This window comes from Cavia porcellus, unplaced genomic scaffold (genome assembly GCF_034190915.1).
Source record: "Cavia porcellus strain 051 isolate PalLab524CR breed Dunkin Hartley unplaced genomic scaffold, mCavPor4.1 scaffold_2, whole genome shotgun sequence".
NCBI lineage: Eukaryota > Metazoa > Chordata > Mammalia > Rodentia > Caviidae > Cavia > Cavia porcellus.
Genome location: NW_026947485.1, coordinates 45,032,647 through 45,046,528, shown reverse-complemented (window position 1 = coordinate 45,046,528; position 13,882 = coordinate 45,032,647). Strand labels below are relative to the sequence as shown.

Below are 13,882 nucleotides of genomic sequence, written 5' to 3'. Positions count from 1 at the left end.
TGGATTGCTGGTGGTAGGAAGTCAGAGCAGATAATTACAATTTCCTTGCCAAGTTGACTAATGTAGTCAAGTTCTTTACAGAGAATTATTCTGTACAGAGAAGAACATACATAAAGACTCAAAAATCATAAGCTGGAGATTTTTATTGAAGTTTTAGTATCTAGTTGTGGTCTCCCTCTCTCCTTCTCTCCTTCTCTCCCTCTCTCCCTCCCTTTCTCTCTTCTTCTGTGCCTCTGTCTCTGTCTGACTCTCTCTGTCTCTCTTTTTTTTATTTTATTTTAAAGAGATTAAGATAGAAGAGGACATAACAAAGCAGATCAGAACTCTCTCTCTGCCCCTCTTCTCTTCTCCTCTTCCCTCCCCCTCCCCCTCCTTCTCTCTCTCTCTCTCTCTCTCTCTCTCTCTCTCTCTCTCTCTCTCTCTCTCTCTCTCTCTCTCTCTCTCTCTCTCTCTCATTTAACATTTTGGAGACAGAAGAGCATTCCAGACAGGGAAAAAGAAAAAGTACCCAAAACACATTATAACCCTCAGTGGTATATGCATTTGGAGGAAATGTGAGAGATTGTCCTCTTTCTGCAGGTAGGGAAGTAGATACACCACATAACTCTTAGTGAAACCTGAGTTTTACAGTACTAATCTAAAAAACTATTGGCTAGAATAAGGAATGAGGGGGAAAGTATGGTGCAAATTACTGTCACCAATGATTTATGGACAAGAAAATAGAATCGAAAAGAAATCAAATGTAGTGTCTCTGTCTTATATATGAACTCCTTCCATTCTGATTGGATTGAGAAATAAGTAAATATCAGAGGTAAGGAAACTTACAAAACATGAATGCAAGAGGTTAAAAAAAAAAAAAAAGAAAAAGAAAAAAAGAACAACTGCAGCCTAAAACGGATTTATGGTTATTTAGTGTGCAAACAACACCTGTATAAATACTTAAAGGATGAAGGTTAAAATGCAAAATTAGACAAAGGATATGAACAAGTAATTTATAAACAAAGAAATATTGAGCCTCTCAAATAGCAAAATAAATTTTAACTGTTTTTCTTGAAGGCAATTTGTAATCTGCAAAAAAATCTGAAACAATGCTCACTGCCCACTACCCAGTACAAATCTATGTACCTTGTACAAATCTATGAGATAGCCAATTTAAGAATATGAATAATCTTTTCAACATTTTTAATAACCAAAACACAATAATCTTATCTCTAACAAAAACAAAATCAAATGTTTAAAAATAGACATCTAATTAATTTATGATTCGTTTGTTAGAAACTATTTGGATGGAGAACATTTCATATTAGAGAATGCTCATAATATAATACTATGTAAAAAATTTAAAGTAAGTTCAATTTTAAACATATTTAACAGAAATACTAAACTATTAAAAGAAGTTATCTGTATGCATTGATATTACCGAGAAAATGTTCATGTCATTTCTTTTTATAATTGATACAATCTTTTTAAGTTGTTCAATTAAACAAACTTCTGTTTTTAATATTTCTTAAATCATTTAAAAAATACATACCACTTCTATTAAGAAGAATACTCACACAGAAAATGTCTCTAATTACCTGGCACTTACTATGTTTTACATAAAAATATGCAATAGACCCCAAATTAGAGCTACAATTTCTTGAGATGAAAACAAATATTTATGAGTTTCATAGCAAGAGAAGAAAATACTGAAAATACATTTAACTTTAAGGAATTCTCATTTGTCTCATTACACAAGAAAGAAATAGAATAGCTAATAGTAGTGATGGCAGTTGTGGTGGTAAGATTTATTTTAATAATTCTTTGGTTAGTTTTTAAAAGAATAAATAATTGTATAAGTGTCATTCATGCTTTGGAAACACAAGATGAAATGAGCAATCAAAGTAGGAAAAATACCCATCCTTTCTTCCAATCTATAAACAAAGCCAAGCCCCCAACAACAAACACACAAAAAAGGAAAAAATAAAAATTTCTAAGATCTATTATTTTACAATAACAGAATTTACAGTTTCTATTTTGCTGCAAAAGTTGGTAAGCAATTACACACTGTCTTTTGGAAATCTTGAGGAGAAAGGCCATCTACATTTCCCTGTATCTGCTATCAATCACACTGTCATTTGGTGCCTTTGGATGACATCCACCTGCATCCCCTGAAACAGAAGTAGCAATCTGATGAGAAGAACAATTTGGACAGTAACAAATTGCTGTAAACCTACATTTGCCCATTTGCAGAATCAGCTGAAGTTTCCCAGATTAACAAAAACAAAAACAAAAAGGATATGGCCAAAAAATACTGAATGCTTGTACAATTAGTGTCCCTTGTATATCTTCTAGTCAACGAAATGCTTAAAGAAAGAACTCTGCAAAAAATGAAAGTAGAGTATAATCTGTCAATACTTAGCTGCTATAATATTATCTGTGATGTAAACATTAACGTTCATTAAGAAGTTACACATGCCAATTTCCTTTTTTTTCTTCTTTTTCTGTTTTCCTCCTTTACCATTTTGTCGACTATGTAACTGGTTCAGATACTTCAGGTCTTTTTTTTAAAACTATACAAGTTTTATCATGAAAAATATTGATAGACTTTTAAAAATGCATTATTCTCATTATAGTGTTTAAGACATATTATAAAAAGTTGTAATAGAAATTAAATAGCCATATAGAAGTATATACTTTTACATAACATATGGAAATGGAAAAGCATTAAAGTGAATACATATTAGATTTGATATTAGGATACACAATTATAATCACATAGATGAAAACAGTGATTCATAAAACCATTCAAGAAATATTTATGAAACAGAGAGGAAACATTCCTCATTTTCCATTTCTATCTTAATCCTAACTTTACTTTTGGGAGCACATACGACACGAATCAAATCTGTCTCCAGGATAAACATCACCAAATCCTTCAAGTAACCCACATGTGATACACTGACTAACTAATAAACATGTATTTGTCCACATCTTATTTCACCCAGAAAAGTGCACTCTTCCCAGGTAGAACACAGTGAGTGCTCTCTCCCTCATTTGAGTTATAATATTTTTATTAAAATACATAATTGTGCCTTTTACTAAAGTGTGTTCACATCATAGACTAAAATTACCACTAATTTTGGAGTGATTTTATATTTACAAAAAGTTATAAAGATAGTACAGTGAACTCCTTCATCTCTTCATTCAAGTTTCCCTTGGGCTCATTGCTTTATTTTTAAAATGTGTATCTTTTATTTTTAAAAATGTACTTTCCTGAGCTACATTTCCTTCATCTTGAACAGAGACATTTTGCTTTTTGTTTCATCACATGATGCAAATAGAAGATCTTACTTGTATTACATTTTTTAAGATCCACAGCAATAATTCATCATGTAAGGCTTGAACACTATAAAATTAAATGTAAGGTTTTGTACCTGTTAAGATATTCTGAGTCAAGATCAAGTTAGACAATATACCCACTGTTGCCACCAGACTTGCATTGTATGAACTTGGTAAGCAAGATTTCCATTTAATTCATAAGGTAGAGGTTTGAGGTAATAGAAGCTTTTGTAGAGTTGCAGTAGGAAACTCTAATGCATATCTCCATGAATTCCAAATCCAATATCTGTACATCCAGTACTTTTTTACATGAAAATATTCCCCAACTCAGAAATGGTCAGACTCACTGTGACTCCACATTTTCTTTCTTACTAATCTAATGAATATTTGTATGCTATATCTCTCGAGCTGAAAAGTTTAAAATATTTGCACAATTGAAGCAACTCATTTCCCAAATAATTCTGAAATGCTTAGGGAAAAAAATGGAACAATAAACTTAACATCTATTGGCAACTCATTGAAGCAGTTAATAACCATGTGTGAAAACTTGTACTCATAGGAAATCCATAGAGATTTCCCAATAAGTCACAAGCTAAAATCAGAAAAAAAGTTAGAAAGATGGTATTTGTAGTATTATTCCTTGAATAAGAAAAGAAAATCCAATTTATCCTCCTGAAATTAGCTACCTGCTTTAACTATTATAAAGCTTAGGGAAAAAATGGCATAAGATAGCAATTTACTGTTGAAATCCTGATTAAAAAGGATAAATTAGACATGTGAACCTAAAGATAGCTATATTGAACTATATCAATAACTGCCAGAAGATTTTCTAAACGGTTACTTTTTCTCATAAGATGTGAATAATTTCCAATTCTGTTTATCTCTCAAAACCAGGCTGCGGAATTAGTTTTTCAATTGCAAAACAAAATTGATAATACTTTCAAGAAGGTGGTAAACTCACAGACTTCCTGTTATATCATGAAGCTTTTAAAATGGGAAGGTGATTTAAAATTATTTTTAAAAGTATCCGAATACTGAAAACAAAGCTATTTAAACTTACCTCATAGTAACTCCGAACTGCATTGCAAAATGCTTCATCAGCTACAATTTGGGTGTCTCCATTAAGGAAGGCCTGGAACCGCTCTTTCAGTAACTGCAACTGTTGTTTGTTAAGCTACAAGAAAAATTGAAATAAGCTGATAAATGAACTGATGCATGAAATTATATATATATAACTTGATACCTTATGGTGAAGAAAGCTAAATTATCCCACTATATGTTCTTGCAGCTTAATTTTAAAATGTTTCAAGTTATTTCCCAGGAACCCCAGAATCCTGCTATGGAGACAGAGCCCAAATTTCTACCCCACAGTAATTCCTGTGATAAGCATCACAGTCTCTTTGTAGAGATAGAAAAATCTAAACTTTGGGTAAGAAAATACCTACTGTACAAAATTCCCAGATATCCTGCAACAAAGAAAAGTGACAGGGTAAGAACTATTGCAAATGCACAAATAACACATTGAAGAAAAATGAGAAGGAAGGCTGTAAAGAAAAATACGAAGGAAGGCTATAAAGAAAAAGAATTTTTAAGAAAGAACTATTGGTTACCAGAAGTTTGGAATCTATGAACAAAAGTATTTCAGTATCTGAGGTGAAATAAGGAGAAATACTAAGGGAATAAGTCCAAAATTAAAGAGGTAAGAGGTGAATACATCTTCCAGCAGATTGGGAAAGGAGAAGTGAACCAGGGAATAGAATATAAAATTATAACGAGATTTCCTTAGCCTGAGTCTGGCTCCTATAACTGTTACTGATGGCAGATTAGACACAGGCTATGACTTATTAACCATGTTCTCTGATCATCACCTATAGGCAGAGTCAGCTACTTAATTTGTAGAATCCATTGTAAAATGAAAGCAAAGAACCTTTTATCAATACATGAAGAATTCAAAATGGCAAGGACAGGTCATCAAACGAGTATGGGGCCATGCTAAGTATTGCACAGACTTGTGTCCTGGAAGTGCATCTTGACCATGGGGCAGAAAGAGTCACTAGAGGTGTATCAGATCACACAGAAACATGGTTTTGATGATTCGAGAATGATTTCATTTAGGAAATGACATCTTGGAATATATAAGGAAAAGCAAAGGTGGAATCCTTCCATTTTATTGGATCCGGATCAGACTTCATTAAAGAACTCAGTCCAGGTTTGAAATCCACTGTAACATACAAAGCATTTGGAACACACTGAGGATAAAAATGATTAAAGGATTAGAGAAACTAAACAAAACTGGTATGATTCAGCTTCTAAAAGAAGGCTGATGTGAAAAATAGTTTAAATATCTTCAAAAGCCTTACAAATGCCATTTAAATATAAGCACACAAGATCTTTCTCAAAGAGTTTTATTTAGGAATTTATTTTGCAGTAATGAGAATAGTCTAAGAATAAAGTATTTAAAAAAATACTACTTTTAATAATGTATTGATAAAGAACTGTCCTACTGTAGTCAGTGTTAAAAAAAAAAAAAAAAGACAACTTTGACTTTTGAACAGAGAAGAGAAAACACCATTCTATTTGTTTCTCAAGGATATCTCCATTTCAGAGAAAGCTAAATCAAACTGAAATGTGGGAAACCCCGAGTATATTGCAGTTTCCATCTATAATATGGAGGAAAATGAAGGTAAAGACCTTTTTGTAGAAACGTGCGCTAACAAGGCAAATCAAGTCCAAACCTTTAGTTCTCTAAAGGTGATTTACAAAGGGACAGATGGAACTGGACAACAAATGCTGACAGTCAGGCAGGAGAGAGCACTTTGGTTCCCAAGCCAGGGGAGTCATTGAGAAGGGTTTTACCTTGCAAATCCAGGTAAAATAATGGAAACAGAAATGCATGTGAAAATGACAGTGACCCCGAGGAGACCTTGATGATCATTTATATGAAAGCAGAAACTGTATATTGTTTCTTTCTCTTTTCTTCTATGATTTTATGTTTTAAAATTTCTCTAAAAATTATCTTTGCAATCTGGAAAAACAGTATTTCAGTTTAGTTCTTATAACAACTATTTCTCTTAGTAATTATGGTGTGGAAAAACATGGATCAAGGAAAGGGAATTAGAATAATCTTAGAAATTCTAACAAAATTGATACAGTTCACAAAATGGAACAGAGGCACTTAGATAAGTATCAATTTGTATAAATAAAACATATTTGTAATTATGTTTAAGAGATGAAACAGTACCATATAGTACTATTACATGTAGTCAATAAATATTTTATTAGTGTAGAGAAGCAATCTATGTTTCTAAATATGCAAGATAAGAGGAGAAAATAGAAGTGGAACTTAAAATACAGCACTAAGGATAGTTTTCAGAAATCAGTTAACTAAAATCTATTTGTGTTATGAAAATAAACTACATACAAATAGGTCAATGGAGCAGACCCAAGACAGAACTCAGACAATCAGAAATGCACTATAAAATACTGCACCTCATCTCAAAACAATAGTAAATGATCACTGTACTAAAAGAATGGTATTAGAATAAATGAATAAATTTCCAGAAAAAAATGCACTATAACTCACAATGTATGAGTTAAAGGGTTTATTTAACACTTTTTAAGATATAAAGATGGAACCACTAGAAGAAAATGTAAGAAAATTACTTAACATTAAAGGAAGGCTTTTCCATCTATGATTAAAAATTTAAAAATCTGTCACAAAAAAACTACAAATCACAGTAAATCTAACAATGCATATACTTAGACTAAGTAAGACTTATTTCAGGTATGCAAGAATGGTTTAATGCTATAAATTTAATTAGTATACTCCATCACATCAGTAAGCTAAAAAAATTAAAAATACACAATCGTATCTATAGATACAGAAAAAGTACTTGACCAAATCTATATTCATTTAATATAAATCTTTCCAGTAGAAAGAGATAATATTTTCAACTTGATGAAGAATATGTACAAAACCTATAGCTAACATCACATCTAATAGTGAGAGATGAGCAGCTCCTCTACTTTATGGGATGACTTGGTGTTATATTTCAAAACTAAACTCCACTCACACCGTATAATCTAGAAATCACACTTATTCATATTTACTCAACAGAATCAAAATCTCATTTCCAAATATCAATATGGATATTTGTGATAGTTTTATGATCTCTTTCAGTATGCAAATGGATAAATAAAGTATGGTATATTCAGATAAATATTTAACACTAGAAAGAAATGAGCTATCATGCCCTGAAAAGACCTGGAGAAAGGTTAAAAGCATATTATGGAGTGGAAGAAACCAATATGGAAAGACTATATACTCTAAAGTCTAATTATATAATATTCTGGAAAAGTCAAAGCTAAAGAGACTATAAAAAGATCAACTGTGATAAGGGAGTGAGAGAAGAACTGGAAAAATACAGAGAATTTTTAGGCAGTGAAATGATTCAAGTGACACTATGATGATGAATAGATTCCATTGTAAATTTTCCAAATCTAAAGAATGTACAACATCAAGAGTAAAACTCATGTAAACAATGGACTCTGGGTGATAGTGATGTGTTAATATAGGGGCACATATTTAAGCAAACATGCCACTCTGGTGGGCGAACGTCAACAATATGGTGGCCATGGATGTGTAAACAGTAAGCAGTTATACGGGAAATCTCTACTTTCTACTACTCAAGGTCAATATTCTTAGAAATCCAAAACTAATTTTAAAAATCAACTCTTTTAAAAATCCAAAAGTCATAATTTTTTAGTTGCACTAAAAATAAGCCTTGTATAGCAAAAATAGCATATGCAAAGTAAAGAAGACTAGTTAGAAAAAAAATACTTTTAGTTCATATCCCAAAGAACTAATCTCTGACCACAGAAAAAACTTCTAGAAATTGTTTAAGAATCTGATCAGTAAAGCAAAAGGAAAATGAGAAAAGAAATATTCAGAAATACCTTTTCTTTCCTTTTCAAAATGTTTATCATAGTAATTTTATTAGTTATTCACATATTAGTTGTACAAAATAATGTGCATCACTATGACTTTTTCACACATGCATATAAAATGCTTTGATTATATCACCCACCCACTGTCCTTTTTTGTACACCCCTGCCTCCCTCTGGACTCCTTTCCTTCCTTAATAGTTCACTTCCTACTATCATGTCATCATCTTTCCCTCTAGATTTCACTTATGAGAGAAAGTAAGTAGTACTGGTTTTTCTAAGTTACTTCACTTAACATGATGATCTCCAGTGCCATTCATTTACTATTATTTATATATGTTATTATTTATAATAACATGATTTTGTTCTGCATTGTGGCTAAAGAATACTCCACTGTGTATATATACCACGTTTTTTGTTTATTTATCTGCTGATGGATCGTTCGTTACGCTGATTCTATAACTTGGCAATTGTGGCTAATGTTACAATATACACGTAAACATAAGTACACACACCTGCAGGCATAGTTACTATAGGCTGACTTTGAGTCTCTGAATTATAAATCTAGCAACTCTATGGCTAGATCATATGTAGTTCTATTTTTTTATTTTTTTGAGGAACCTGTTTTCTATTGTGGTTCACAATATATATTCCCATCAACAGTGTACAGTATCACAGTTCCTTTTTCCTCATATCCTTCCCAATTTTACTTTTTGCTTCATAAAAGCTATTCTAATTAGTTTTGATTTTTTTGATCAGTGACTGTTAAGCTAAGAAAGCATGCCTAACTTCATTCATAACAAAACTCAAACTGAAACTGACAGGCCATTTTTAATGTTTAGAGGCATATAAAATTTATACAAGAAAAATAATATATAGCTTACAATAAATGCATACATATGTGTTAACATCAATTTCACTTTGGGATTGATCCTACAGATATACCTGTGCACATACAAAACAATATACATACACTTTTATGCATACATATGCATATATATGGTTACTTACTTTCATAGCAAGAAAATTGAAACAATTTAAAAATCTTAAAAATGGAAGGCTAATTACACTATATCTAATCAATAATATGCTATTAATTGCATTAGAAGAAAGTAAAAGTTATGTATATATTGCTATAAAATATTATCAAAATACCTTGGAAAAGGAAGCAATTTAGAAAATACTGTAAAATAAATCACCACACATATAAAATGGATAAAATGGAAGCATGCTGATAAGTTTCCTTCCCTATGGAAGGAGGATTGTTTTTGGGTACAGGACAGAGAAAATATAAATGTGAAAGATTTTTCAACTTATATCACTTTATCCACTATGTGTTTAAATCAGAATATCTACTCAAATTTTAATTTAGATTTAAAATAATCTGTAATAGAGTATTCTATATTATAATTTAAAATAAGTTATAAACAGCACATTTTAAATTTCAAAACAACTGTTATTCATAACAAATAGTTCAAATCTATCTTTAATGAAGACTGGCCAATGACCCAATTGACTTTCAATTCTCTTTTTTAGGTAGAATTGAACTTCTTTTAACATATCCAGCTTAAGGATTCGAAAGAAACTTAGGCCAAGAGAGTCTGTAAAGAACCACAGTAATCATCATGTTCAACATTCTAAGCAGTGCATTAATCTTTTAAAAAATCTACAGCAGGTTATCTCTCAGACTCCATTTCACCCCCTGAATCCATTAACACACACACACACACACACACACACACACACACACAATTACTTCAGTGGAGCCTAGCCTAACCTGAGACACTATAAAAATTGAAATGTGCTTCCCTATCGTGGTACTATTTATCCCTAGTTTTTTTTTACTAAGACATAATAGACTAAATGTTAGTTTCTTTCTTTCACATGGCGTCTAACATAGTACTTCAAGGATTCTAACAAAATTACTTGGCTCACATATGAATTTTCTCTTTTCTAGGATAAGTTTTTCTAGTTCCTCTTCATATCCCAGGTATTCTTCTAAGGATGTACTTTAGGCTGTCCACAAAATAAAAAATGTTAAATAAAACTACATGAAAGCACATTGGAATCAACAGAGTTAAGCAAATAAAACTCAACAGCAATATACCTCTAAAAATGTAAAAGTCTAGTCTATTGTGACCAACAGAAACAAGTGGGAGAACCACTTCCCACATAGTAAACACTGTATCTATTAATTCATCCTAAAACCCAATTAACTCATCTTGGCAGTCACATCAACTAAATCACATCTGCTTATAATCAACAAAAACTTCTAAAACATTCTTCCATGTTCTTCATTGAGCCATATTTTATCTTACTAAATTTATTTGGTCCACTGTTTCAGTTGATTGTCTTTTTTTTTTTTTTAAATTGACTCCTTTAACCCATAACTATATAGCTCCTTTCTTTTTGTTATATTCCCTAATATAATAATGAATTCCCCAAAGTCATCATCCAAGGCAATATAAAAATATTTATCAGTTCAGGATTAATAAAGAATCCTAAATCCTACCATTATGTATTCATTTTCAGTTTGATACACTTTATCAGTTAACATTCTGTAGGGCAATTGATTTTATTATTAATTTTCCCAATTAATTTTCAGTTAATTTTGCAAGCAAATTTGTCTTCAGACTACTATATTACCAATGAATACATATTTTTCTAATATAAATAAAAACTGGCAAGTAAAAATTATCTAATGGCAATTGGAAAACAATTTTATGCAAAATTAAATTTTAGAAATTTAATTAGAATACATATAGCCTTGTAAAGATTAAAGGAAATGAAGAGATCAGCCTAACATCAAGAATGCTTCATATACAGTCAAAACTAACTTTTGTAAATACAGGATGGCTTTGATAACTTATCCATTATAATAAATGTCACTGGAAAAACACTTGGATTCCAGAGTTTAGGAGTGTTTTGTTTACCTTTTTCACATTCAAGTTAGACGCTAGCCTTTTCATTCTAAATTGTGTATCAACTGAAGATGAATACAGGATTTTTACTAGGCAGGAAACCAGCCAATTTTCTACTCAGGAACACAGCAACCACAATTGTATACAGAGTTGCCCTGACCTCCAGTCTCCATCTGAACACTCCCAGAAAGGGCAGAACCAAGGCACTCTCAGGCAGGTTCCAGAGTGAAGCAGCCAGTGACTAGTGGGTGCTTATCTCTAGGATTGGGTGTATATTTTCCTCTTTTCTCAGAGAAAAATGTAGAACAATTTTTCAAGAAAGTAAGATGATTTATTCTAGGCACAGATGCTTTTTCAAATGCACAAAGGCATAATTTTAAGGAATTCTAATTACATATATGTAAAAGATATTATCAGGGAAAGACTAAAGAGTATTGTCTCTCTTTGCATCAACACTCTGTCAGAAACACCTACCTCAAATTTCTTGGGTGATATCAGCAGCACCACTCATGTTTCAGAAACAAGAGCTCCCCAAACTGTATGACAGAACCACAACAGACAGGGTTCAATCATCTGTCCTACATGATACACCCTGTGGGAAGCACTGGTATTATATACTATGCAAACATCCTTTCATGGTCTCTTCCATAAGCACAGGCACAGGTTGAGGCTTTTTAATTTGAAAAGTACAAACCCCAAATTATTCAGATTTGAGATAATCTGGGGTTTCAAATATTCAGATTGGAGATGCTCAAACTATAAATTCTATGCAAATACTTAAAAAAAAACTGAAGTCTGAAGTCTGAAACATTCCTTTTTCCAAACATTTTAGATAATATATACTTATCCTATGTTTGGGACAGTAAATATAATCATCTAAGTCATAAATACCACAACTATTTAACCATAAAATCTAGTGGCCATGTTGAGGCTGATTAGATAGAAGCAAATATTCATAACTTCCAGAAAACATAGGAGGGTGCTGAAATGAACCTTTTCTGACTCTTTCCTCTTCCAGCTGGCTGAAATTTGATGCACCTATTGGACCTGTCACCTTGGTCATAAAGACACTGGAGGAACAAGATCAAAAGAGCTGAGACTACGTGCTTTGGAGAAGCAATGCCAACAACGCCAACCTAAACTACCCATCTCTCCTTTAAGTTAAGAATCATCTCTATAAGAACAGGTTACTTTATTTGGGATTTATTAGTCATATGTAATAAATACCAATATAGAAAAAGCCCAATGAGGGACCCAGCCAGAGGGAAAATGTCATAGAGTACTTGCTGGTAAAGTTTATCTTACTTCAAAAAAATATTCTTTCCATAAGTTTTTTTTTTTTTTTTTCAGATGCAAAGTTCCTTATTCAATGAATCTATCCCAATGCTGGATAAACATGTGAGTCTACGTGCTGGTGGTAAACTGAAAATAACATTGTTTTGGCATACTGAATCCTATTAATCCACAACATTACAAGGAAAATTTAAAAGCCTCAAACATACAACAGTGCTTTAACATATTTTATAATGAAATGTATATTAAGGGGTGAGTATACATTTTTTCATCTTTCCACTTTTGAGACAAAATATCTGATAAAACACAATTTAAAAGAGAAAAGATTTATTTCGGCATACTGCTTCAGAGGTTTCAGCCTATGGTTAGCTACATCCACAACAGAAATGGCATGACAGAGTAAAGCTGCTTATCTCATGTCAGCCAGTAAGCACACAGAAGAGAAGAGACCTGGATAGAAGGACCAGGGACAGTCACAACCCCAATGACCCTCCTCCTTTAATTAGGCCCATCTCCCAATAAGCACACTAAGCTGTGAACTCATCGATAGATCCACTCCTGAAGTTAGTGCCCTTGTGAACTAATTTCTTTTCATGTACTACCTTCTAAAGTTGTTCCACTGGAGATCAGATCAAGCTCTCAATAGATGAGTCTTTGGGATATTTCACATTTCAACTATGAACAAATAGGCTCCCAGTTGGTGTCACTCAGCTACTATATGAATAAGTTTTACCTACATTTTCACTCCCAGCTGAATTCGAATGTCAACAACCTTTACATGCCATTACAGCACTGTCTAGCCTGATTAATTCTAAAATCACTAACAACAAAGACGAGGCTTTTGGGAGCTTCTCTGCACACTGTAGAACATTCCGCACATATCATTTGTGTTCCTGTTCGTCTTTATAAAACTATAATTGGCAAAATTTGTACATTCTTAAAAGTACAGTGTGTTTTGACATGTAAAATGATCACCACAGTGAACCTAACTCTCATATCCATCACTTCAGGTATTGGTGTGTGTGTATATGGTAAGAATACAAAGCCTACTATTCCTGTCTGATGTGATTCATAGAGTTAAAAAAATGTATGTATTAGTTGAGTCCTCTACCAAAATGAAAGTTTCTTTAGTATAAGAACTTGGTTTTAACTTTTTACTGTAACCCTCACTAAAACAATACTTAGCACTTGGAATGTTTTGCAAATTTTTTTTTTTTTAAAGAACTAATGAATGAACTAAGGAACAAACGTCAGTTGTTATGATGTCACTTCTATTAGGATCAATATGCTATGTAATATTCTCTATTTTTGATCACCCCACAAAAACAGTATGTTATGCAATTACAAATTTCCAGATAATCTCAACAATCACAATGGAAACAGAAAACAGCCTATCAAAATAA

At 32.1% G+C, this 13,882-nt stretch overlaps 1 protein-coding gene and 1 long non-coding RNA gene across 9 annotated transcripts in view; one reads left to right on the top strand and one right to left on the bottom strand.

Moving 5' to 3' along the window:
* The window catches only part of LOC134474248 (uncharacterized), a 50,339-nt gene extending 37,967 nt beyond the window's left edge, over positions 1-12,372 (top strand). Inside the window, exon 3 of the long non-coding RNA XR_010044981.1 lies at positions 12,205-12,372. This is a non-coding gene — a long non-coding RNA (uncharacterized LOC134474248). The remainder of the gene's footprint in view (positions 1-12,204) is intronic.
* Positions 1-13,882, bottom strand: part of Cadps2 (calcium dependent secretion activator 2) — a 490,335-nt gene that overhangs the window by 371,452 nt on the left and 105,001 nt on the right. For all 8 annotated transcript variants that reach the window (XM_063241432.1, XM_063241438.1, XM_063241449.1 and 5 more), the window contains exon 2: positions 4,382-4,495. In XM_063241432.1, the coding sequence (XP_063097502.1) occupies positions 4,382-4,495 (114 nt within the window). The remainder of the gene's footprint in view (positions 1-4,381; positions 4,496-13,882) is intronic.